This window comes from Artemia franciscana, chromosome 21 (assembly GCF_032884065.1).
Source record: "Artemia franciscana chromosome 21, ASM3288406v1, whole genome shotgun sequence".
Classification (NCBI taxonomy): Eukaryota; Metazoa; Arthropoda; class Branchiopoda; order Anostraca; family Artemiidae; genus Artemia; species Artemia franciscana.
Window position 1 is genome coordinate 2,706,713 of NC_088883.1, and position 24,368 is coordinate 2,731,080.

A 24,368-nucleotide genomic window follows, 5' to 3' on the forward strand; every position below is an offset into this window, starting at 1 on the left:
ATATATCTATCTATCTTCTATATATATAAAAATAAGTTGTCTGTGTGTCGAGTGACGTCATGTTTGTGTGTAGACTGACGTCATATTTGTCGACTGACGAAATTATAGACCGGGACATCGGGACACAAATGACGACCGGGACAAAAATGACGACCGGGACACCGGGACACAGGGAATATAAATGACGACCGCGACACTCAAAGAGAAATTACAGACTGGGACACCGGGACACAAATGACGACCGGGACACAGGGAAACAACAACAACGGGGACGCCGGGGGGGGGGACAGGGGGATATATAAATGACGACGGGGACATAGGGAATGTTCGATTAGCAATCACCATCAACAAAGCTCAAGGGCAATCATTAGAATAATGAGGTATATATCTGAATACAGATTGTTTTTCCCATGGACAATTATATGTTGCATGTTCAAGAGTCAGTAAACCTGACAATCTGTTTATATGCAGAGATAATGGGACAGCCAAGAATGTTGTATATTCGCAAGTTTTACGTAGTTAAATATATATACAAACATATATATATATATATATATATATATATATATATATATATATATATATATATATATATATATATATATATATATATCTATCTATATTCACAGGTGGGACACAGGGACACAACTACAATGACGCGTAACTAATATGGCATGTAACGACTTACGCGCGAGGGGGGCTTGGGGGGCGCGAAGCGCCCCCACCAACTAGGTGTTGGGGCGGCGCGAAGCGCCATCCCAACAGCTAGTAGGGAATATAAATGACGACCGAGACACTCAAAGAGAAAGCGACCGGGACACAAGGAATGTTCGATTAGCAATCACCATCAACAAAGCACTGGGACACAAATGACGACCGGGACACAGGGAATATAAATGACGACCAGGATACTCAAAGAGAAATTACAGACCGGGACACCGGAACACAAATGACGACCGGGACAAAAATGACGACCGGGACACCGGGACACAGGGAATATAAATGACGACCGCGACACTCAAAGAGAAATTACAGACTGGGACACCAGGACACAAATGACGACCGGGACACAGGGAAACAACAACAACGGGGACGCCGGGGGGCACAGGGGGATATATAAATGACGACGGGGACACAGGGAATGGTCGATTAGCAATCACCATCAACAAAGCTCAAGGGTAATCATTAGAATAATGAGGTATAGATCTGAATACAGATTGTTTTTTCCATGGACAATTATATGTTGCATGTTCAAGAGTCGGTAAACCTGACAATCTATTTATATGCACAGACAATGGGACTGCCAAGAATGTTGTATATTCGCAAGTTTTATGTAGTTAAATATATATATATATATATATATATATATATATATATATATATATATATATATATATATATATATATATATATATATATATAAATATATATATATATATATATATATATATATATATATATATATATATCTATCTATCTATATTCACAGGTGGGACACAGGAACACAACTACAATGGCACGTAACGACTTACGCGCGGGGGGGGGGGGGGCTTGGGGGCACGAATCGCCCCCACCAACTAGGTGTTGGGGTGGCGCGAAGCTCCACCCCAACAGCTAGTATATATATATATATATATATATATATATATATATATATATATATATATATATATATATATATATATATATATATATATATATATATATATATATATATATATATATATATATATATATATATATATATATATATATATATATTATATATATATATATATATATATATATATATATATATATATATATATATATATATATATATATATATATATATATATATATATATATATATATATATATATATATATATATATATATATATATATATATATATATATATATATATATATATATATATATATATATATATATATATATATATATATATATATAGATTTATTTATTTTCTTTATTTCCCTCAAAAAATGAGGAGTACGCTACAATATAAGATAAAGAAAAACAAATGATAACACTTACAATCAAAAACCTATCAAATAATTGATCAAACACCTAAAAAGAGAAGAAAAAAAGACACAAAAACACTTGCTAAATAGTTTAGCCTATAAACCATCAAGAGCCAGAACTGTTACTAAAAAACGGAAATAAATTGTGGCCTAAAAGGTTAATTTTCGCCTTATCTTCAAATGTAGTATAGTTTTTCTTTATACAGACTACAGGATCCTTCACTTTAAGCTTTAAAACAATCTCAGTGTTACTAAAAAAAGGAGGAAACCCAGTAAAAATTAACAAAATTTAAAATAAGAAACTTTAATGGGCGAAAGATCAGAAGGTCTGAAATTACGGAAGAGGAGGGACGGGAACAATACGTGAGGCAGAGCAACAGCGCTATACATACGACCAAGGACGTCCCAGCGGTAAAGACCCCGAAAACGAATTAAAAGACCAAATGCCTTGCGTAGTTTCATCTGAACATGCTGAACCAGGACTGGTTTAAAATCTCTTTTCGAAGCAGCATAAGGTAATCCCAAATAAGTGACTATTGGCGACGACTGAAAAATAAAACCATTGCCGCAATCGAGAGTCGCCGTGACATTATCCTCTAAACAATTTACAACAAAAAATTGATATTTTTCAAAACTGATCGAAAGGCCCGAACCTTTTAAACAATTAATTGAAATATTCAAATTAGAAACAAGACTAGACTTGGACCGGCTTAGAAGGATAATCTCATCAGCATATGCAATGTAAGACAGATTTCGAGATAATGAAACAAAAGAGCAGGAAAGAGAATTAAGGGCAGTAGCTAAACATGAATTGAATATATAAGGAGAAATAATTCCTCCTTGTCTAATTCCTCTACCCACTTGAATTAATTTGGACTGAGATGAAGAAGAAATCGGACAAATGCAGATATTTAATCCAGAATACCAAGAGCGAAGGACTCGAATGACAGCTAGGGGCAATCCAGCATGGATTAAAGCGAGCAGTGCAGATGCATGAGAAATGTTATCAAAGGACCATTTGATATCGATCAAGAGGGCGTATAGCGGTTTACCAGAGATTCTCGCTTCTTCAATAACTTTGCTGAAATATGCATGGGCGTGGTCACATCCCAAACCTCTCTTGAAACCAACTTGATTAGAACCAGCGTCAACAATTTCAAGAATATCCTTCAAACACAACTCAAACACTTTCCCAATCATAGAACCCCTAGTAATTGGCCTCCGGGAACTACAAGATGACAAGTCTTTTTTCCCGCTCTTAGGAATAGGCGTAACTACGCCAATACAGAATGACGATGGTACTAAACTAGTAATAAGTAAAAGGTTGAAAAATGCCTGTAGAGTAATAAGAAAAGAAGAAGGAGCAAGTTTAAGGTGATTAGCAAATACGCCATCGTGATCCTTAGCTGACTGCGCCTTTAATTTTTTGATCGCTCTACGTAACATATACTCAGAAATCCTGTAATCAGTTGAAAAATTCTTCAGCCTTTCATCTAATTGCAACACAACACTGTTAGAATCGTGCGAAGTCGACAACTTAGAAAAATAATTTTCCCACTCTTTTAGCGATGGTGTGGAATTAGTATCAGGCATGTTAGTCCGCCTATTGCCTCGGAGAAAATTCCAAAGGAGATTCTTGTCCTTGTCGTTATCAATGTTTGAAGAAGCTTCTTCTATGATCAGGTTATTATGACGACGGTTTTTCTTTGCGCTCAGTTGGGGAAATGCCTGCACACTGTGGGTGAAACATCTCGAGACATTTTGTGCATTGCAGGGTGATCCCCTTGCCACAAGATCGACCACAACCAGGACAAATAAATGTTGACATTTCTCACTCCTTAGGTCTGGGGTTAAATAATTTGTCCGATTTCTTCTTCATCTCAGTCCAAATTAATTCAAGTGGGTAGAGGAATTAGACAAGGAGGAATTATTTCTCCTTATATATTCAATTCATGTTTAGCTACTGCCCTTAATTCTCTTTCCTGCTCTTTTGTTTCATTATCTCGAAATCTGTCTTACATTGCATATGCTGATGAGATTATCCTTCTAAGCCGGTCCAAGTCTAGTCTTGTTTCTAATTTGAATATTTCAATTAATTGTTTAAAAGGTTCGGGCCTTTCGATCAGTTTTGAAAAATATCAATTTTTTGTTGTAAATTGTTTAGAGGATAATGTCACGGCGACTCTCGATTGCGGCAATGGTTTTATTTTTCAGTCGTCGCCAATAGTCACTTATTTGGGATTACCTTATGCTGCTTCGAAAAGAGATTTTAAACCAGTCCTGGTTCAGCATGTTCAGATGAAACTACGCAAGGCATTTGGTCTTTTAATTCGTTTTCGGGGTCTTTACCGCTGGGACGTCCTTGGTCGTATGTATAGCGCTGTTGCTCTGCCTCACGTATTGTTCCCGTCCCTCCTCTTCCGTAATTTCAGACCTTCTGATCTTTCGCCCATTAAAGTTTCTTATTTTAAATTTTGTTAATTTTTACTGGGTTTCCTCCTTTTTTTAGTAACACTGAGATTGTTTTAAAGCTTAAAGTGAAGGATCCTGTAGTCTGTATAAAGAAAACTATACTACATTTGAAGATAAGGCGAAAATTAACCTTTTAGGCCACAATTTATTTCCGTTTTTTAGTAACAGTTCTGGCTCTTGATGGTTTATAGGCTAAACTATTTAGCAAGTGTTTTTGTGTCTTTTTTTTCTTCTCTTTTTAGGTGTTTGATCAATTATTTGATAGGTTTTTGATTGTAAGTGTTATCATTTGTTTTTCTTTATCTTATATTGTAGCGTACTCCTCATTTTTTGAGGGAAATAAAGAAAATAAATAAATCTATATATATATATATATATATATATATATATATATATATATATATATATATATATATATATATATATATATATATATATATATATATATATATATATATATATATATATATATATATATATATATATATATATATATATATATATATATATATATATATATATATATATATATATAATATATATATTTATATATATATATATATATATATATATATACTAGCTGTTGGGGTGGAGCTTCGCGCCACCCCAACACCTAGTTGGTGGGGGCGATTCGTGCCCCCAAGCCCCCCCCCCGCGCGTAAGTCGTTACGTGCCATTGTAGTTGTGTTCCTGTGTCCCACCTGTGAATATAGATAGATAGATATATATATATATATATATATATATATATATATATATATATATATATATATATATATATATTTATATATATATATATATATATATATATATATATATATATATATATATATATATATATTTAACTACATAAAACTTGCGAATATACAACATTCTTGGCAGTCCCATTGTCTGTGCATATAAATAGATTGTCAGGTTTACCGACTCTTGAACATGCAACATATAATTGTCCATGGAAAAAACAATCTGTATTCAGATCTATACCTCATTATTCTAATGATTACCCTTGCGCTTTGTTGATGGTGATTGCTAATCGACCATTCCCTGTGTCCCCGTCGTCATTTATATATCCCCCTGTGCCCCCCGGCGTCCCCGTTGTTGTTGTTTCCCTGTGTCCCGGTCGTCATTTGTGTCCTGGTGTCCCAGTCTGTAATTTCTCTTTGAGTGTCGCGGTCGTCATTTATATTCCCTGTGTCCCGGTGTCCCGGTCGTCATTTTTGTCCCGGTCGTCATTTGTGTTCCGGTGTCCCGGTCTGTAATTTCTCTTTGAGTATCCTGGTCGTCATTTATATTCCCTGTGTCCCGGTCGTCATTTGTGTCCCAGTGCTTTGTTGATGGTGATTGCTAATCGAACATTCCTTGTGTCCCGGTCGCTTTCTCTTTGAGTGTCTCGGTCGTCATTTATATTCCCTACTAGCTGTTGGGATGGCGCTTCGCGCCGCCCCAACACCTAGTTGGTGGGGGCGCTTCGCGCCCCCCAAGCCCCCCTCGCGCGTAAGTCGTTACACGCCATATTAGTTACGCGTCATTGTAGTTGTGTCCCTGTGTCCCACCTGTGAATATAGATAGATATATATATATATATATATATATATATATATATATATATATATATATATATATATATATATATATATATATATATATATATATATATATATATATATATATATATATATATATATATATGTTTGTATATATATTTAACTACGTAAAACTTGCGAATATACAACATTCTTGGCTGTCCCATTATCTCTGCATATAAACAGATTGTCAGGTTTACTGACTCTTGAACATGCAACATATAATTGTCCATGGGAAAAACAATCTGTATTCAGATATATACCTCATTATTCTAATGATTGCCCTTGAGCTTTGTTGATGGTGATTGCTAATCGAACATTCCCTATGTCCCCGTCGTCATTTATATATCCCCCTGTCCCCCCCCCCGGCGTCCCCGTTGTTGTTGTTTCCCTGTGTCCCGGTCGTCATTTGTGTCCCGGTGTCCCAGTCTGTAATTTCTCTTTGAGTGTCGCGGTCGTCATTTATATTCCCTGTGTCCCGGTGTCCCGGTCGTCATTTTTGTCCCGGTCGTCATTTGTGTCCCGATGTCCCGGTCTATAATTTCGTCAGTCGACAAATATGACGTCAGTCTACACACAAACATGACGTCACTCGACACACAGACAACTTATTTTTATATATATAGAAGATAGATAGATATATAGATGTCCCGGTGTCCCGGTCGTCATTTGTGTCCTGATGTCCCGGTCTGTAATTTCGTCAGTCGACAAACATGTCGTCAGTCGACACACAAACATCACGTCACTCGACACACAGACAACTTATTTTTATATAGGACAAACATGACGTCAGTCGACACACAAACATGACGTCACTCGAAACACAGACACACAGACAACTTATTTTTATATATATAGATGTCTCGGTGTCCCGGTCGTCATTTGTGTCCCGATGTCCCGGTTTGTAATTTCGTCAGTCGACAAACATGACGTCAGTCGACACACAAAAACGACGTCACTTGACACACAGACACACAGACAACTTATTTTTATATAGATAGATAAATAAGTTGTTTGTTTGTGTCTCTGTTGACTGATGTCATGTTAGTGTGTCGACTGAGTTCATTGTAAAAATTGAGCATTATGCCGTCATAAAGTTGTTTGTCGACTGACGTCATGTTTGTCGACTGACGAAATTACAGACCGGGACACAAATGACGACCGGGACACAGGAACACAGGGAATATAAATGACGACCGGGACACTCAAAGAGAAATTACAGACTGGGACACTGGGATATAAATAACAACCGGGACCAGGGAATATAAAAGAGGACCGGGACACAGAGACACAACTACAACGAGGACGCCGGGGGGCAGAGGGGTATATATAAATTACGACGGGGACACAGGGAATGTTCGATTAGCAATCACCATCAACAAAGCTCAAGGACAATCATTAGAATAATGAGGTATAGATCTGAATACGGAATGTTTTTCCCATGAGCAACCGGGACACAACTGACGACCGGGACACTCAAACAGAAATTACAGACCGGGACACAAATGACGACCGGGACACAGGGAATATAAATGACGACCGGGACACAGGGACACAACTACAACCGGGACGCCCGGGGGCACAGGGGGGATATATAAATGACGAAGGGGATACAGGGAATGTTCGATTAGCAATCATCATCAACAAAGCTCAAGGGCAATCATAAGAATAAGGAAGTATAGATCTGAATACGGATTGTTTTTCCCATGGAAAAATGACGACCAGGACACAGGGAATATAAATGACGACCGGGACACAGGGACACAACTACAACGGGGACGCCGGGGGGCACAGGGGGATATATAAATGACGACAGGGACACAGGGAATGTTCGATTAGCAATCACCATCAACAAAGCTCAAGGGCAATTATTAGAATAATGAGAGAAATTACAGACGGGACACTGGGACTCAAATGACGACCGGGACACTGGGACACAGGAAATATAAACGACGACCAAGGACACTCAAAGAGAAATTGCAGACTGGGACACTGGGACACAAATGACGACCGGGACACAGGGAATATAAATGACGACCGGGACACAGGGACACAACTACAACGGGGATGCCGGGGGGCACGGGGGGATATATCAAACACGACGGGGACACAGGGAATGTTCGATTAGCAATCACCATCAACAAGCTCAAGGGCGATCATTAGAATAATGAGGTATAGATCTGAATACGGATTGTTTTTCCCATGGACAATTATACGTTGCATGTTCAAGAGTCAGTAAGCCTGACAATCTGTTTATATGCACAGACAATGGGAGACATTATATGCACAGAAATTTTACGTAGTTAAAAACATATATATATATATATATATATATATATATATATATATATATATATATATATATATATATATATATATATATTCACAGGTGGGACACAGGGACATATTTACAATGGCGCGTAACTAATATGGCGCGTAACGACTTAAGCGCGCGTGGGGGCTTGGGGGGGGGGCGTCCACCATACTAGTGGACTATAAGTCCACCAACTAGTGGACTTATAAGATCTGAAGCAATTTAACTCTTCTTAGTTGTTATAATTGTGTAGTGTGGGAGAAAAAGTGTGTGTGCAACATTTGAATTCAAAGGAAAGTGATGAAGATGGCCCCTTTTTCACTGCTTAAATGATTCGACATTGAAGATATTTACTGCTAAGATTTTGAACAACTCATACTTACCTGGCTAGTAAGCTGCCTTGATCATGAAGGAGGCTCTCCCAGGGTGAGGCCTTTCCATTGCACTTCGGATTGGCTGACCCCTGTGATTACCCAAAATGTGGGTAACTCGACAGTGCGGACCCCTGTCCACACATTGAAAAGGTTTCTTCGTTGGAGCCCGCACTACGTTGCAATTTTGTGATTTGAAAGAAAAAAGTATGCAAATTGATAATGTTAATACCAAGTAAATTTGATTGTTGGGCCCTATTGAAAAAATTAATTTTCCGACAAGCTGACATGTTTGAAATAATACGGAGAGAGTTGAGCGTATAATTTATAGAAAATGGTTGTGGAATTTTCTCCAGAACATCTCTTAAATAAACACATTTTGTTTTTCTTAGTCTTGTATTAAAGTAAATGATGGGGTATCAATGACCAGTCGCCATAATTAAATTAAATTGCCTAAACTGATTGAATTCCTGATGCATTTTGTTTTTGAAAATACTCCGTAATTATCAAATACTGATTTTTAAATTGAACTAGGAATCAAATCAAATTACTGAAATTTAATTTAAGTCACAAAGGCTAGTCTTAAAAAGTGAAATACCATTGGTCACCATATCCTTAGATATGGTGACCACACATTAATATATATTATTTATATATAAAATAAGTAATTATTTATTATCCTTAGAGCATAGCCACGTAATCTATTTAGGCTAAAAAGTAAAAGGCAAAGTATTGCGCAAGAAATCTGAACAAAAATGACTCAAATCCATACACACTATTACTGCATAAAGTAATTGATCTTCTGCCCTTGAAAAATCAAAAGATACAACCATCTTGGAATGCAACTTTTCTCGTACTACTTTGTTTCTACTAAGTCCTTCTAGCTCGACTCCATCTTATAAGACTTTTTTTTTCATTTCTTTTTCTTTTCTACAGCGGCGTAATTTCGTCAAAATCCATCCAAACTTGAAGGGGATGGAGGAGCAAAGATGGAACCCTTTGTCGAAAATAAAGTGAAAATAGCAGTAAAAACTAAAAAGAAGCCACTTGGTACCACAGAGGCACTATCTAGTACTCTAAAAGGACTATAAAGTTACTTTTAAAAAAGATGTTTTTCTGTAGATCCTTAAATTTATAGGTTTATATTAGTTTAGACAAGATTTTGGAAGAAACTAAATTTCAGAAGGGGGGAGGGGAATGAGGTTTGGGGGAGGTTAATAACAAGGTTTGGGAATGGCAGTTGCCCCTTCCAGCTCCATAAAAAAATTACGCCGCTACTTTTCTATGGTTTCGTACCTTAGAGTTGTTTAATAAGCTTTGCTCAAATTCTCCTATAAAACTGGAATTCTACTTGAAGGCCATCTATTCTTCAAGACAGTCTTCTGGGCTACATAGTTAGTAAGAAGATGGAATTATAAAATTACTCAAGTAAATGACATTTGAAAAGGACAAATACTTATAAAACAAAGTAACCAATCATTTATCTGATAAAGTCTCACTGTTTCGAGAGGGTGAATGGACAATTCTAAGTAAATAATATGTGGAATAGCAGATGATAACTTAGAGAGGAAGGCTAGAAACAGCAGCTAGAGATATTAATAAAAATGCTTTGAGTTTAATAGAGAAGAGTTCTCGACGAAGCGTATTTTAATAATAAATCGCAAAATCAGGGAATTGCTCTTATCCTTTTCATCCGCCTTCCCTCTAAAACACCCTTCTCTGGATTATGTGGAAGTTTCACCTTAGTTAAAAGGGTTTCCTAAGTCCTTTTCAACGCCCTGCTCTTTACGCTAAACTTTTTACAGTTTTAAAAAGTAGAGTTGAGAGAAAGAGTCAAACTTTAGCGTAAAAAGCGGGGCGTTGAGGAGGGAACAGCTCCTTTCATATACGGGGTAATTTCTGTTCGTTTTAAGTTTTAATGTCGCTCCTTACTTTCAGTTAAAAAATAACTTGTTTTTTTATTTAATTGACATAACCAGAACGGACCGGCTCTCATTGTGAGAGCTGGGGGGGGGGGGGGAGTTAATTCTGAAAAATAAAAAAATGAGTTATTTTTAACTTACGAAGGAGTGATCAGATCTTAATGAAATTTGATATTTGGAAGTATATTGTGTCTCAGAGCTTTTATTTCAAATCCCGACCGGATCCGGTGACACTAGGGGAGTTGGAGGGGGGAACCTAAAATCTTGGAAAACACTTAGAGTGGTGGGATCAGGATGAAACTTGGTGGGAAAAATAAGCACAAGTCCTAGATTCGTGATTGACATAACCAAAACGTACCCGCTCTCTTTGGCGGTGTTTGGGGGGGGGGGTTCATGTTAATTCTAAAAATTAGAAAAATGAGGTATTTTGAACTTACGAAGGAGTGATCGGATCCTAATGAAATTTCATATTTAAAAAGGACCTCGTAACTCAGATCTCTTACTTTAAATCCCGACTAGATCTGGTGTCATTGGGGGGGAGCTGGAGGGGGAAACCGGAAATCTTGAAAACCGCATATATTGAAAAACACTTAGAGTGGAGAGATCGGGTTGAAACTTGATGGGAAAAATATGCACAAGCTATAGATATGTGATTGACATAATTGGAACGGATCCGCTCTCTTTACAGGAGCTGGGGGTTGTTAATTTGGAAAAACTAGAAAAATTGAGGTTTTTTAACTTAAGAACGGGTAACCAGATCTTAATGAAATTTGATATTTAGAAGGAACTCAAGTCTCAGAGCTATAATTTCAAATCCCGACCAGATCTGTTGAAATTGGAGGGATTTGGAGGGGGAAAACAGAAATCTTGGAAAACGCTTATAAATGTCGTAGATACGTGATTGACGTAACCGGACTGGATCCGCTCTTATTGGGGGAGTTAGATGGTGGGGTTCAGTGCTTTGGCGATTTTGTTGCTTATGGACGTACTGGGACGATGAAAATTGGTAGGCGTGGAGAAAAAATTAGAAAAATTGAGGTGTTTTTAACTTACGAGTGGGTGATCGGATCTTAATGAATTTTGATATCTAGAAGGACCTCGTGACTCAGAGCTCGTATTTTAAATCCCGACCGTTATTACGCTTCTGATTTTCTTTTTAAAGCAATCTATTGATTCTTAGAATTTTGCCAGAGCTCATATCACATGAGCTCTCGGCTCTTCCGATCTCGTCAGAAGGGCCATATGAGCTCTTAGCTCTTGTTTTTTTTATATCTGGAAATCTGCCTCCCCACTCCAAGGAATATTTCCTCCCACACTGAAAGTTCGTTCACGGAAATTTCTTCCCCTATAAAATTCTCCATCTCCCAAAAAATTTCCCCAGTGAAATTCCTTCCTCACTATAAAATTGTTTTTATTTAAAGGCTTTTGTTAATTTGCTTTCTGACGAGTTTTCAAATCATACCAGAAACCTTTCCCCTCTCCAAGTTGAATATCTCCCAGAACTGCCATCCCGAAATACCGAGACTTTTTGCTGCAGAAAACTCCCCCGTGAGCTTTATCTTGTGGACAAAATCCCCCCGCCCCGAAGAACTCCCACCAAACTTTCCGACTGCAAACGAAAGTTTCCCCGGATAAGTCAGTTAGGCAATTTCAGACTGTCAATAGAACTGGAACTAGTACCTGCTTTGTCAACTTTGAAGTCAAAAAGAACTTGGAACAATTTCAATCTTTCCAATACAAAGGAGTTATTAGTTATTTGACCTGCAATATTTTCGATCCACCCTGACTTCCCAGACCTGAATCAGTTGATCTTGAGTTTAATCAAAAATCGAAACAGCAGTAAGTGGCTTGTTGTAATCGCAAATAGTTGCAATCACATGTGTTCGCAGTCTTAAGGAGTCTGATAAGTTGTCACAGTCGCAAGTAGTCATATTCCCGGTTGTACGAAGTCGTGGGTGTGTTTCCATATGAGTAGGTTTCCAAAGAACCCATAGTTCAAGTTTAAGTTCAAGTTCTTTATTAATCTTTAACTATACATATTTAAAACTATTCACATAACATCCCCTGCAGGGAGACTTTCTTGAAAGCCGGGCGACAATACAAACAGTATAAACAATCAAACCCAGAAGAAACAGATGTTACCACACTTCTCACTCTATCTCACATCAAAAAATAAATGCCGAAAAACATTTATTAAAATTATTGTCAATATTTATCCGATAGCTGAAGGGCCGGGAGCTACTCACAAATTAATATTTACTAATTAGCAGAGCTTTGATTTTAGTTTTTATAGAGGAAGTATTTTGTTTAGAATGGCTGGAAACAGTCACAGGTCGTGAAGGAGACAAAATAGTACTTCGTGTTGTCCTTTAAATTGAAAGAGTTCCGTTTGCCTGTTTACTTTCGATTCAGCTTTAAGCAATCATATTTTTGAAAATCCAAATCATTATGTTCTATTTGACGAAACAATTCTAATTAGCAACGACCTAGGGATCAAACAAACAGTCCGCGAGGCAATCGAAATCAAACGAAACTTAAATAATAATACATCCCTAAATAGAGACTTGGGTGAATACACACTCAACCCTATGTACACAAAATTAATTACAGAAAATAATCTAAATTCAAAATAAACAACAATAGGAACGAATAAAAACAAACTGTTTGAAAGACCACACTTTGATTCATTTATTTGTAGTCGTTTCCTGGAATGTATTAGACAATAGCATCCCACTTTTTGTTGTCTTGTTACACAAAAGAATATATTTTCTACCTAAAAAAGCCACTCGAGACCAATACTGAGTCAATAACAAGGATAAAGTTTATGGAGCCCAAGAGGATGAGATTTTCGATAAAAGATATTATCTAAGCCTGTCGCTGTTGGACTTAAAAAAAATTGTATGGAACACTTGATTAGGTTCCGTGATGGGATACGAAAGCATTATATAATCTCAAAGGCTTCAGCGGGAGCGGCCGAACATGGCACTTCCTCTGGCTAAGTTTCGAAGTTTACTGATAAACAATGACCTTGATGATGTGATTCTGGATTTGAAGAATATTTAAAGGTCTGCATAGGCAGTGGAAAAGTGGTGGAAGGAGATTTGAAAAAAAAATTGGGTTACAAGAAGAAACTGGAGATCAACGACCATATAGCATACAAGTTTCTTTTTTTCATTTAGTTATTTTTTTTTAATTGCTATTACATTTAAAATTATTTGCTTGAATATTAACGCTATATAATGAAAAATCACTTGGTTGTTAGTGATAGTGGAAGCACCGGTGAATAGTTCTATATTGAATCAACAAAGGGTAAGCGTTCACTACTTAGTCAATGCCACATTTTCCAAAATACCAGAAATTGTAATTTAAGACAAGAATTGTTTAAGGATAGGAGTTTGAAACGTTCTTCAAAATAAATCCAAGATGGGTTTTCCATAAACCTTTTTTGTAAATTAAGTACACTAATTTCATTCTTTTACTTTAGGCTATGATATAAAGAGTGTCAAAACTTCCTATTTAGTGCAAATCTTAAATAATTAATCCTTAATTCTTTTTGAAAATTTCCATTTAGCTGCAAATTTTCAAAATTACAAATTTAAAAAATTTAAAGTTTTGAAATTTTCTATTTACTAATGTTTGGTGATTAAAACCAAAATCCTTTTTGACTTAATTCTTAATTCATAAAACCAAAACCTTTATCATTTTATAGAAATGTAAATTAGAATGAATGCCTAAGGCTAAAATAAAAAAATAAATAATTTGATTTGCCAATTAACTGCTTTTAGTTAAAATTTATTAGTTAGTTTGTTTTTGAAAATAAAAAGGGCTCAACATAATATAATATTTTAAGCTCAAGATTAACATATAAAATTCTAAACGGTATGAATATTATTAAATCTATAATAAGTGAAGTTTACGAATTACGAGTTAAGTTGCGCAGTTTAATTTTTAAAATTTTAAGACAGAAAATTACAATTACCAAAATAAATTTATCGCGTGGAATAAAGTGAGACGAGAGGGGGTAAGCTCACAACAGGTAGATTACAACAAGTAGAGCTTCTTAACCAAATCCTTAAGATATAGATATTCTATGGGGAGTTATCATGATAGATTTTTTCACTTTTTTTTCTTTTTTCATCATTGTAGAAGAAATTTCGGTAGGGGAAGTGTGTTTCCTACCCTACCCTGAAACCCAAAGAATGGTAGAAAGTATTATTTTTATATTTACACAAAATACACTGACGGTATCGAAAGCTGTGTTTAGCCAATGGATTATACTCTATATCTGAAGGAAATGGATTTCCAAAAGGAAAAAATTCCAAAATTGTTGTTTGTAGTAGAAATATATTAGTTTTTTCTTTCATATTTAATAAAAAAAATTTATTTGTTGTTCCTTTGTTATTATCTTATTTGTCTTTCTTTTTCTTTTTTTATGGGGCTTTTAGTGATTATCAGCCCCACTTATTTTTGGAGACTTCTTAAAACTTGAGGCAATTGATGAGGGATATGTTTATCATACCAAAAAAAAGTAATAACAGCCACCCCGTGAAGTAAAAAACTTGTCCGAAGGGGTGCAAAAATAGGTTAAAAAAAAAAGGACAAAAACAGATATATAAAACCAATAGTATGACCTAATCGGCACCACACGCCTTACAACAAACACATTCAACAATACTAGTAAAATCATACCCAGATAGGCCACAATAAGGTACTCAATTATTTATTTACAACCCCCCCCCCCCCCAAAAAAAAATAGAACAAAGGGACTAAAATTCATACTTAGTAAAAAGAATTTCTTTTATTTCTCTCTTGAAAAAGGAAATATCACTATTATATTTTAAAACTCTGATCTAGGTGATTCCAACTTCTAATCCCCCTAGGAAGCACAGAAAACGTCGACCGTATCTAAACAATCAATGGAGTATTAATCTCTCCAAACGATTAAGTGTCCTAATTGTAGATCATGGATCTCAAATTAACTAAACTGTCAAAACGTGAAAAATTTGTGCCATGGTGTAGCCTGAAAATAAATAAAATTGTATATAACTGTCGTAGTTCAGAGGCTGGTTGTTTTCTTATTCACTTGAAGATGTTCTGTACCGAATCCTGGGGATGTAGGCCAACCAACAAACGAACAGCATTATTTTGAAGAACTCGTATGGGCCGGACAACGTAAGCAAATGTACCAAGCCAAATGCAACTACATTACAGAATATATCTTATTCACTTGAAGACGTTCTGTACCGAATCCTGGGGATGTAGGCCAACCAACAAACGAACAGCATTATTTTGAAGAACTCGTATGGGCCGGACAACGGAAGCAAATGTACCAAGCCAAATGCAACTATATTACAGAATATATGGGTGAACAAAGGGAAAAATAAAGGAGGCGTGGGACATATGTAGTGAAAATGCTTAATTTTTTTCAATACACCTAAGTTACAAGGAAAAATTTTACTCACAGGCTCTGCATGACATTTGAATGATAAAATCTCATCAACATAAACCCCCAGGTACTTAACCGACAAATTACGCTTTAAAACTCCACAATGTTTTACAATTTCATTAATCCAAGGATAAAAAACAGGAGATGGGGAAAATGACAAGTTTTTCACTTACCGAGATTAATCTTATGCCTATTTACCCTCAACCAAGAATTTAAACGATCCAAATTATGTTTCATCGATATCAGGAGTAATTTTTCCGTCTTTGCAGCGCTGATAGCCAGTGTGTCATCCACAAGTAATGACCCAGTTTTATTCCAGGAACTTATAGTCAGGTAACTGACACTGAAACCACAATTATGGATAAAGTTAGGCGTATCATTAATAAATAAAAGGAAAAGAATCAGGCCAATAATGTGCTGACATCGTATGCGACGTATTTACAAGTTGTTGAGGCTATCAAAAGTGTTACAATTACGAAAAAAATGATCAAAATTAATGTAAGACTTGAGAAAGAAATTTCACAGTGGACAATTTTAAGGATTGGTTGCATATAGCTCATTTTGTGCGTCCCTAATAGACTCACTCTTTTTCATTATTGCAGATTAACTATTAGAAGAAGAGGAAGGTTGGTGTGTTTCGGAAAAATAGATTCTAGCAGTTTTGTTAGCTAATGCATTTGTTTGCAAAAGCTTAGAGAAACTTGATACTTGTTGTTAGTAAACCAAACACGGTTAACTATAGATTTGATGTTGAGTAATAGTAAGCACGTACCCGGGGATGCCTTTTTGGTGGTGAAAGAGAATTAGAAAAATGGGGGAAAGGGTAGTAACTATAATCAATCAATTTTTATTTTAACTTATATGAGTAGCAGCTGAAAATTCAAGAAAATTTAATATTTTTTCTGTAATAATGCTACAAGATATTACGAACACTCACCTCCTACAAATCTCCTAAAAAGAAGTCTTTTAGTTATTGCAAATTAAATTTGTTTGATCTTTGTGCAGTCTCTGAGAAGTCTTTCCTGGATGAGGTTTCTAAATAGAATTTGGTGAGGCTTTCCCAAATTAATACCAGCTAAGAGAAAAATAGAGTCTCAATAAATATCAACACATCAAAATTTGTAAACTGTTCACCAGATCCAACAACAACATAAAATCCCTCTAAATCTCAAAATTGGGCCATCATCATCACTTACATATGTCGCACAAAAGTTTTTCCGAACACACCATACGATTATAAATACAAAGAGTTGGATTGTTGCTGCTCCAAAAATATATTTTTGGAAAAACACCATTTTTGCGCATTAGGCCTACATTTTATTATCAAATATTATGTTATAGGTCGTATGATTTCTTAAACTATGCTTAAATGCTTTTCTCCTGACTAAGCACACCAGACCAGAAAACTGATCACCAGACCTTAAAGTCCAAACACTTAAAAACGCAACTTTTCGTAATTTCTCATAGGAAAATCTCTTTTCAAGGCAGAGTGCCTTTATTTCAAACTGTATTTACAAAACAGAAGTAGTTGTTGCCTGTATAATTTAAAAAAAATTGTGTGTGATCTCATTAAAATCTCTCTGCCAAATTTTAATAGGTACCATTTTGTATCTTAATTGAAATTCTTAACCCGCCTTTCCCTCCTCCTTTCTAAATTTTAATGAACTGGAACCCATGTTTTCTTAATTTTGGAGCATAAACAGCCATGCAATGAAAATTCGTTTGGATTCAGGTGCAATTCGGCATTTTTTCTTGATCAGATTAGAATGACACTTTGTTTTCACGCAAGAAAAATTAAACTAAACCATTAAATTGATCTATTTTCACCTTTTACAAAAACCTTCGAGAACCTGGAAGAACAAAACAAATCAGGTGCATATTCTGCATTTGCAGTAATAGTGGTGGCAACGCTACAAACTTAATGCCCTGACCAGTTCCTTAAATATTGCTCAAACGCCTTTTAGATAATTGTGATGCATATAGTGTCTATTGACATGGATCAATATTCTCTTTAATTTGCCTACTTTATATTGTTTGCCCTTAGGGATATGGAGCTATGGTATTCCTGGATGCATACTCGTTAAGCCGCTTAGCGGTTTAAAACACTTACATTAAAATACGAATTTTAAAATTAAAAATGTTTTTAAAAAAACTTGAAAAGAGCCCTAGCATCACTACTTCATTGAAATTTAACCAAAACTGATAAAAATGAAATAAAATAATTTAATACAAGGTTTCAAAGCTGATGTTTTTAACATTTCTATTAAAAATATCTACTTTGAATATATGTATTTATTTTTTAAATACCAAAACATTTTACTTGTGTTTCATTTATTACACAGCGCTTTATTTATCAGTTCTGGTTGAACTTTATTGAAGTAATAACGCTTGGGTTGTTTTAAAAGTTTGTTTTAACACAATTTAAGTTTTGTAGTATGTATTCAGCTAAACTCGAATTGTGGCTCAATATTACAGGCAGTTTAGAGTGGCGAAACCCTATATAGGCCAGTGTATTCTCCTGATGAGCCCTTATGTTGGGTGTTGCCTCTGAATTATTTGTCTATATTATTTTTTCTATTGTTTGGTAAATGACGACTTATACTTATTGACGACATGACTGCCTGTCCATGGATTATTCTTTATGGTTGATTGTGTGTGGCTATGCTGTTTGACCTATGTGATTGTATGGATGAGTAGGGTTAAGGCCTCATTCAAGTGCTGGTCTATATTAATCACTGATTTAGGAAAACAGTCTTCCTTTTCTCCTTCTGTCTCCTTTCTTTTTTTTTTCTTTTTTTTTTGTGTTTGTGCTGTAGCATTGGTGATTTCTCTTTTCATTATAATATAATCTAAAAAGATGATTCTTATGATTATTCCCACAGATATTCATCTCCATTATGAGTAATTCACATAATTTAGGGTCGTTATCCCTAGGGCTTTAAAAGTGATGTCATTCCCAGAGACAAGTCTGTTAGACCTCCTGGGAAAAATAGCTATAATAAAAGTTTTCGATCATATATCATCAGGATTGTAAAAATTTTATTCGAAGAGAACCTTGTGAAATTTTTGGGTAGACTCTTATTTCCATTTTCTGGTTTGAGATTAATATCTCTCTTATAAAGTTATTTAGCACGCTAGCTTACTTAGTATACCAAAATGAACAAATCACTGAAAAAACATATGGGTACACATAGTAAGACCGATGTGCATTCGCGCCGATGTTAATAGTGGCACGCCACCGAACTTTTTTCTTCCCGTCGGTGCATATTTCATCGCTGACGTGCCGCCGATAAATCTTCATGTTGTCGGGTTCTAGTCGGTTAAATATTACTTAAGTGTCATTTGAAGCTTAAAAACTTAGCAGGGACTCGAATTTAGCAGGGACTGAAGCTTAGCAGGGACCATAATTTCCAAAAAAAAATAAAAATGCAAGGATTTTTACGGCTCTGTCAGATAATTGAATCTAGATATTAACTGCCATCTAGAAAATAGACTTATCCAATTTCTTTTAAAGAACTTTTAAGAATTGAAAATACTCAACATTTTAGTCAAGAATGGGTAAACCGAAGATTAATAGTAAATTGCTTCCTGTGAAAGCTCATTATTTCCTTTACAATGCGGGTAAGCTTAGAAATTCTTGCATAGCGCAATTATTTTAGTCTTTAGGCACGTCAAATAGTTTAAAAAGCCTAGGCTACTTTTTGGACTCTTCAGGGTTTTTTTGCATTTTTCCAAATATTCACTGGTAAAAAAGAAACTGTATAAAATATTTCTAGTGGCAAAGCTATAGATGAAGGCTGTGGAATATCATTAAAGGTGGAGATCTATCCATTACTCACCTACAAATTAGGTGAACATACCACTTAATGCCTTGTTTTATGCGCTTTCTGAATATAATAATTGCCTTATTCAGAAATTCATCTTTAAGCCCCTAAATAACCCTTAAATATGATATATTTTCCCTAATTCTTAAGTATTACAATGGGCTAAGAAGAAGACATAACAGGGCAATACTGGCTACTTTTTTTATCCAACTGAATCAGTTGCAGTTCCAGGGAGCATGGGGGTGCATGTCCCCTCCCTGATGTAGTGGTGGATTTTTGATTGGGACTGCTTGCTCTGGCTTGGGTCAGGATAAAAGTTTTTTTTTTGTTATTGGTTTTTAATAGTTAAGTTCTTAATTATTAAGACTGTCTCTTTTTGCAAAAAAGTTTGAAACAAGGTTTTTGTTTCTTTGTATGGTCTCTGTTAGATTTCACTAATGATGCTTTCCATCAAAAATTATGTAATTAAATTTAGGTTTATCAAGGGAATCTGTCTGTATTACCATGAAAGCCAACTGGGAGGTGAAAATCTTCATTTCATAATAGCCTAACAAGGAGGAGAAACTTAAAATTCTAACTTCTTTAGGCTGTTGAAATGATATTTCAGGATTGTAATGTCACAACAGGACTGAAGAGCAAAATATTTACTTCTTTTTACTGTCAAAATTTTGCTTTCAAGTCTTGCTTTGTCACTGAGGTAAAGAAATTGATATCATTGTTTTTTTTTTGGTGGCCTGTTTTGGTTTTTTGGGTTTACTTTTTTGCAAAGTGGTGTGGTTTTTACAACATTGTTGTTTTTTTTGGGGATTTGTATTATAGAAAGTAAATGCATAAGAAGTGGAAAAATTATTAATTTCAGTTTGAGATTTTGGTGAGCAAATAGAAATTTGGTTTCACTTTACTGCCTATTTTAACCAAATTAAAACCCTTCTTTATATGAGATATTACCTCCTCTGTTCATTCTAAACATTAAAATAAAGGCCAAACTCTTTTTAAGTGACATGCTAAATGAATTTACCTATACAAGTGGTCACAAAGAGTGTATGACCTCAAAAAAAGGTTCAAAACCATATTTTATACAATAAAAAGCTTAACTCACTCACTATAGGGGTCAGAAGTGCAAAGGCAAAAAAATTTGCAGAAAATATTAAATTTCATTTTTTTTTTATGGATGATGAACAGATTTTTTATGGCAGAGTGGTCTTTATAACTTACTATTTTTTTTATCAATATTTTTATGCCATTTTAATTTCAACAGATTTATTAGAACTTGAACCCTCACCAGATTTTAGATTAAATTTATGACCATTTCCACTCCCTACCTATAACATGTAATTGTCAAGGCTCCATTTAAATTAAGGGTATTTCTTTGTTCACAAAGCTTATCAAAGCAACCTATTATGAACCCCCCCCCCCTAAAGAAAATCTTGGATCTGCCTGTGAACTGAATCATGACAATTAAGTACCTTTGGATTATATAACATCAATTAAAATGGAATTATAAGCAAATGGTAAGTTTGAAACCAATGTTTAATCTGTTTTTGTAGCTATAAATATAAAAAAAATATGTATCATCTTGAAGGGTCTATAAAAAGCTTGAAATTGAATTTTTGAGCCAAGTAATTGTATTTTGAAGAGCAAAAAAGGTATCAATTGGTATGTTTGCCTAATTTTTAAGTCAGGAATGGAAGATCTCCACCTTTACCCCAGTAGTCTATTCTGGAAAATCTTTGGATTGGAGAAGTAGAACTTTGTTTCATTGTCCATAGTCTAAAATTAGGTTAAGGCTGTGGTTTCTGGCATACTAAGCATTTACCTATAGTTTTATGCCTTCTAAGTAGGCCTACCTCATGTATTATTTCATTTTATAAATTCAAAGACCATTCCATTACTGAGTTATGAAATTAGGTTAGTATACCACTTTATTCCTTTTTGATGCCTTTCTGAACACAATAATTGCTTTATTCCCACCCTCTCCCATCAACAGAGGTGTGGGGATGTCATCATTGTGTACACAATGCTGCATACTCAGACCTTGCAGCAAATAATGCTAGAACCTGACCAGTGAACAAGAACTAGAGGCACACTAATAAGCTGTACTACCGACAAGTCAATGTATGTATATATTTATTTCCCATCAAAAGAAACAGATGGAGTATAAGATAAAAAAAACAAAAAACACCCTACAAAAGAATACGCAAACACAAGAAAATGAAGAACAAATGGAAATCTAACTACAAAAAACAAAAACTATTGCCTCAAAATAATTGCCCAAGGATGAGTAACAATATTAGAGTTATTTCTGGTGATCTGGGCTATGATTGCTTCATTAGGGTCAATAATCCCATACTGACAATGCCAGACTACAGAACAACTTGTTCCCAAATAGAGTTGTAGGGCTCTAGAACTCCCTAAGTGAGGAACAAATAGTCTCAGTGCCTATTGGAGAGGCCATCAAGGAGGCTGTGGACAAAGTTTTGTCATCCAAGCCATGGATAGAATGAGATACAGTCAACATGTTGACTTGACATCTTCACAAACCAGCATCTACAAGATAATACCTTGTTTGTTGGACAATGTGATTTAAGGTAATTCAATCAGAAATTCAATTGATAGCCCATTTTCAGTTTGTTTTTCATCATGTGCCAAAAATGAATAACAAACTGCAGATGCTATCTCTAAAATTGTCTTACAGACTGATTCTATTTATGGATAAAATACTATCTATCCAGAAATGCACTTTCCCAGGCAAAGTGCCATAGAATACAGCTAAGACCATCACAATTAATGGCTATGTTTTGTAGGTATTAGTGTATAATTTACAATTTAAAATCTCATTTTTTTAAAGATTGTATCAACTGTGTTCCATGCAATATCAGACTGATACTCCAATAGACTTCATCTAGGTTTTGACCTGTCAAGATATCTTGTTTAAAAAAAAAAAAATATGCTTGTAATTTTTAAGTGAAGACCCAAGATTAGTCTTGTGAACTTTTCTCTAGCAAGTACCAGTGCGAATCCTGGTTTAGACAACCAGATTTTAGTTGAAGATATAACTTCCAATTGAAGATCTGCATTGTTTTTTTTTTTGTTCCTTATTCTAGAATGTCCCATCCTTGTAAAAAATAATAATATACTATTTATTTATAACCCACTTTCATCAAAAGATGAATAGTGGAGTAAACACAATGAAAATCAATAATAACATTACATAAAAAAAACCATAAATAACCAAAACAGTTAAACAGCAATAACATTAAATAAATAAAATTAATAAAACAAATAAATTAAATAATGGTGAGGCAACAGACGCCAATATGGTGTTTCCAAAAGCTTTTTGTGTAAACCAGTCAGCTTCTCAGTAATATCAGGAAAGTAAAACTTATTTATTATTTTTCAATTCCTATACAAAAGAGGAAGATAAAAAAGATGTTTACAAAAACAACTGTAGCAAATATGCTACAGAAAATGTGGAACTGGAATTTTCTAGTGTTATAAATACAATGCTTAGTTGCACCCAGCTTGTGCTGGTATCACAAAAAGTAGTTGCATTGAAAACCCTAATTGGTTATGCATACAATGCTGATTATATCAATGGTTGTAAATGACAAGATTAATATAATCAATAATGAACCTGAAGGGGTCCAACCACTTGAAGCTATAAAATCATACCTTGTTTCTAAAGAAGAAAATTCAATGATTTCTAATGATGATTAACGATTTTTCCAAATAGTATTGTAAATTTCCCTACTGTGCCTTGTCTTTTGAGTAATGGCAACAATAATTCTCCTGGATTGATTGATTCTTCAAAAATAACCACCCACCATCAATCCAAAATTACCCCACAAATCCCTTTTTCCAGTAAAGATGAATTGGCATGCAATGCAAAACTGGCTAGTGTCTTTCTGTGAAGATTGCCTAAAAGAGATGCAGAAATCATTAATCTCAAGAAATGGATTATTGGTCTCAAATTTCTTTATGATAGCTTATCTGATCTTCACAAGTACCAGAAAAGTTATCTTTTCAAGGAGTGCCTCTTTTAGCTGATACTTCTGCTCCAAACATTCTTTATCAAAATTCTTCAAGTTGCACTAAAACTACTGTTAAACCTTTTGAACCAGTAAACATCACCAAATGTAACCAAGCAAGTGCTAGTGAACTTCCTTTGTCAAAATTTCCTCAGGGGATTATTAAGCAAACTGATCCTACTGACCTTTTTTTTAAATGAAGATACTTTATTCTTGAAATCTACTGTTAATGACACATTTCAAAAAATTGACAATGAAGTTGAACTTGCAAGTGGAAATGCCCACCCAATACAATCAAATATTCAAATTAATGAGTTCAGTGATTTTAAATGTAATCAACCTAATGTGTGCTTAAGATTTTTAGACAATAGATGTTATGTCTAG

General features: G+C 35.0%; 1 protein-coding gene, 1 long non-coding RNA gene and 1 pseudogene across 4 annotated transcripts in view; 2 read left to right on the plus strand and 1 right to left on the minus strand.

Annotated features, from left to right (window-relative positions):
• LOC136040775 (uncharacterized) overlaps positions 1 to 24,368 on the minus strand; it is a 59,871-nt gene that overhangs the window by 32,065 nt on the left and 3,438 nt on the right. The window contains exon 2 of the long non-coding RNA XR_010620880.1: positions 16,306 to 16,475. This is a non-coding gene — a long non-coding RNA (uncharacterized LOC136040775). The remainder of the gene's footprint in view (positions 1 to 16,305; positions 16,476 to 24,368) is intronic.
• On the plus strand, positions 8,769 to 8,896 carry LOC136041118 (U1 spliceosomal RNA; annotated as a pseudogene).
• Positions 19,626 to 24,368, plus strand: part of LOC136040774 (major facilitator superfamily domain-containing protein 6-like) — a 95,081-nt gene continuing 90,338 nt past the window's right edge. For all 3 annotated transcript variants that reach the window (XM_065725099.1, XM_065725098.1, XM_065725100.1), the window contains exon 1: positions 19,626 to 19,753. In XM_065725099.1, the coding sequence (XP_065581171.1) occupies positions 19,687 to 19,753 (67 nt within the window). In that variant the 5' untranslated portion in view covers positions 19,626 to 19,686. The remainder of the gene's footprint in view (positions 19,754 to 24,368) is intronic.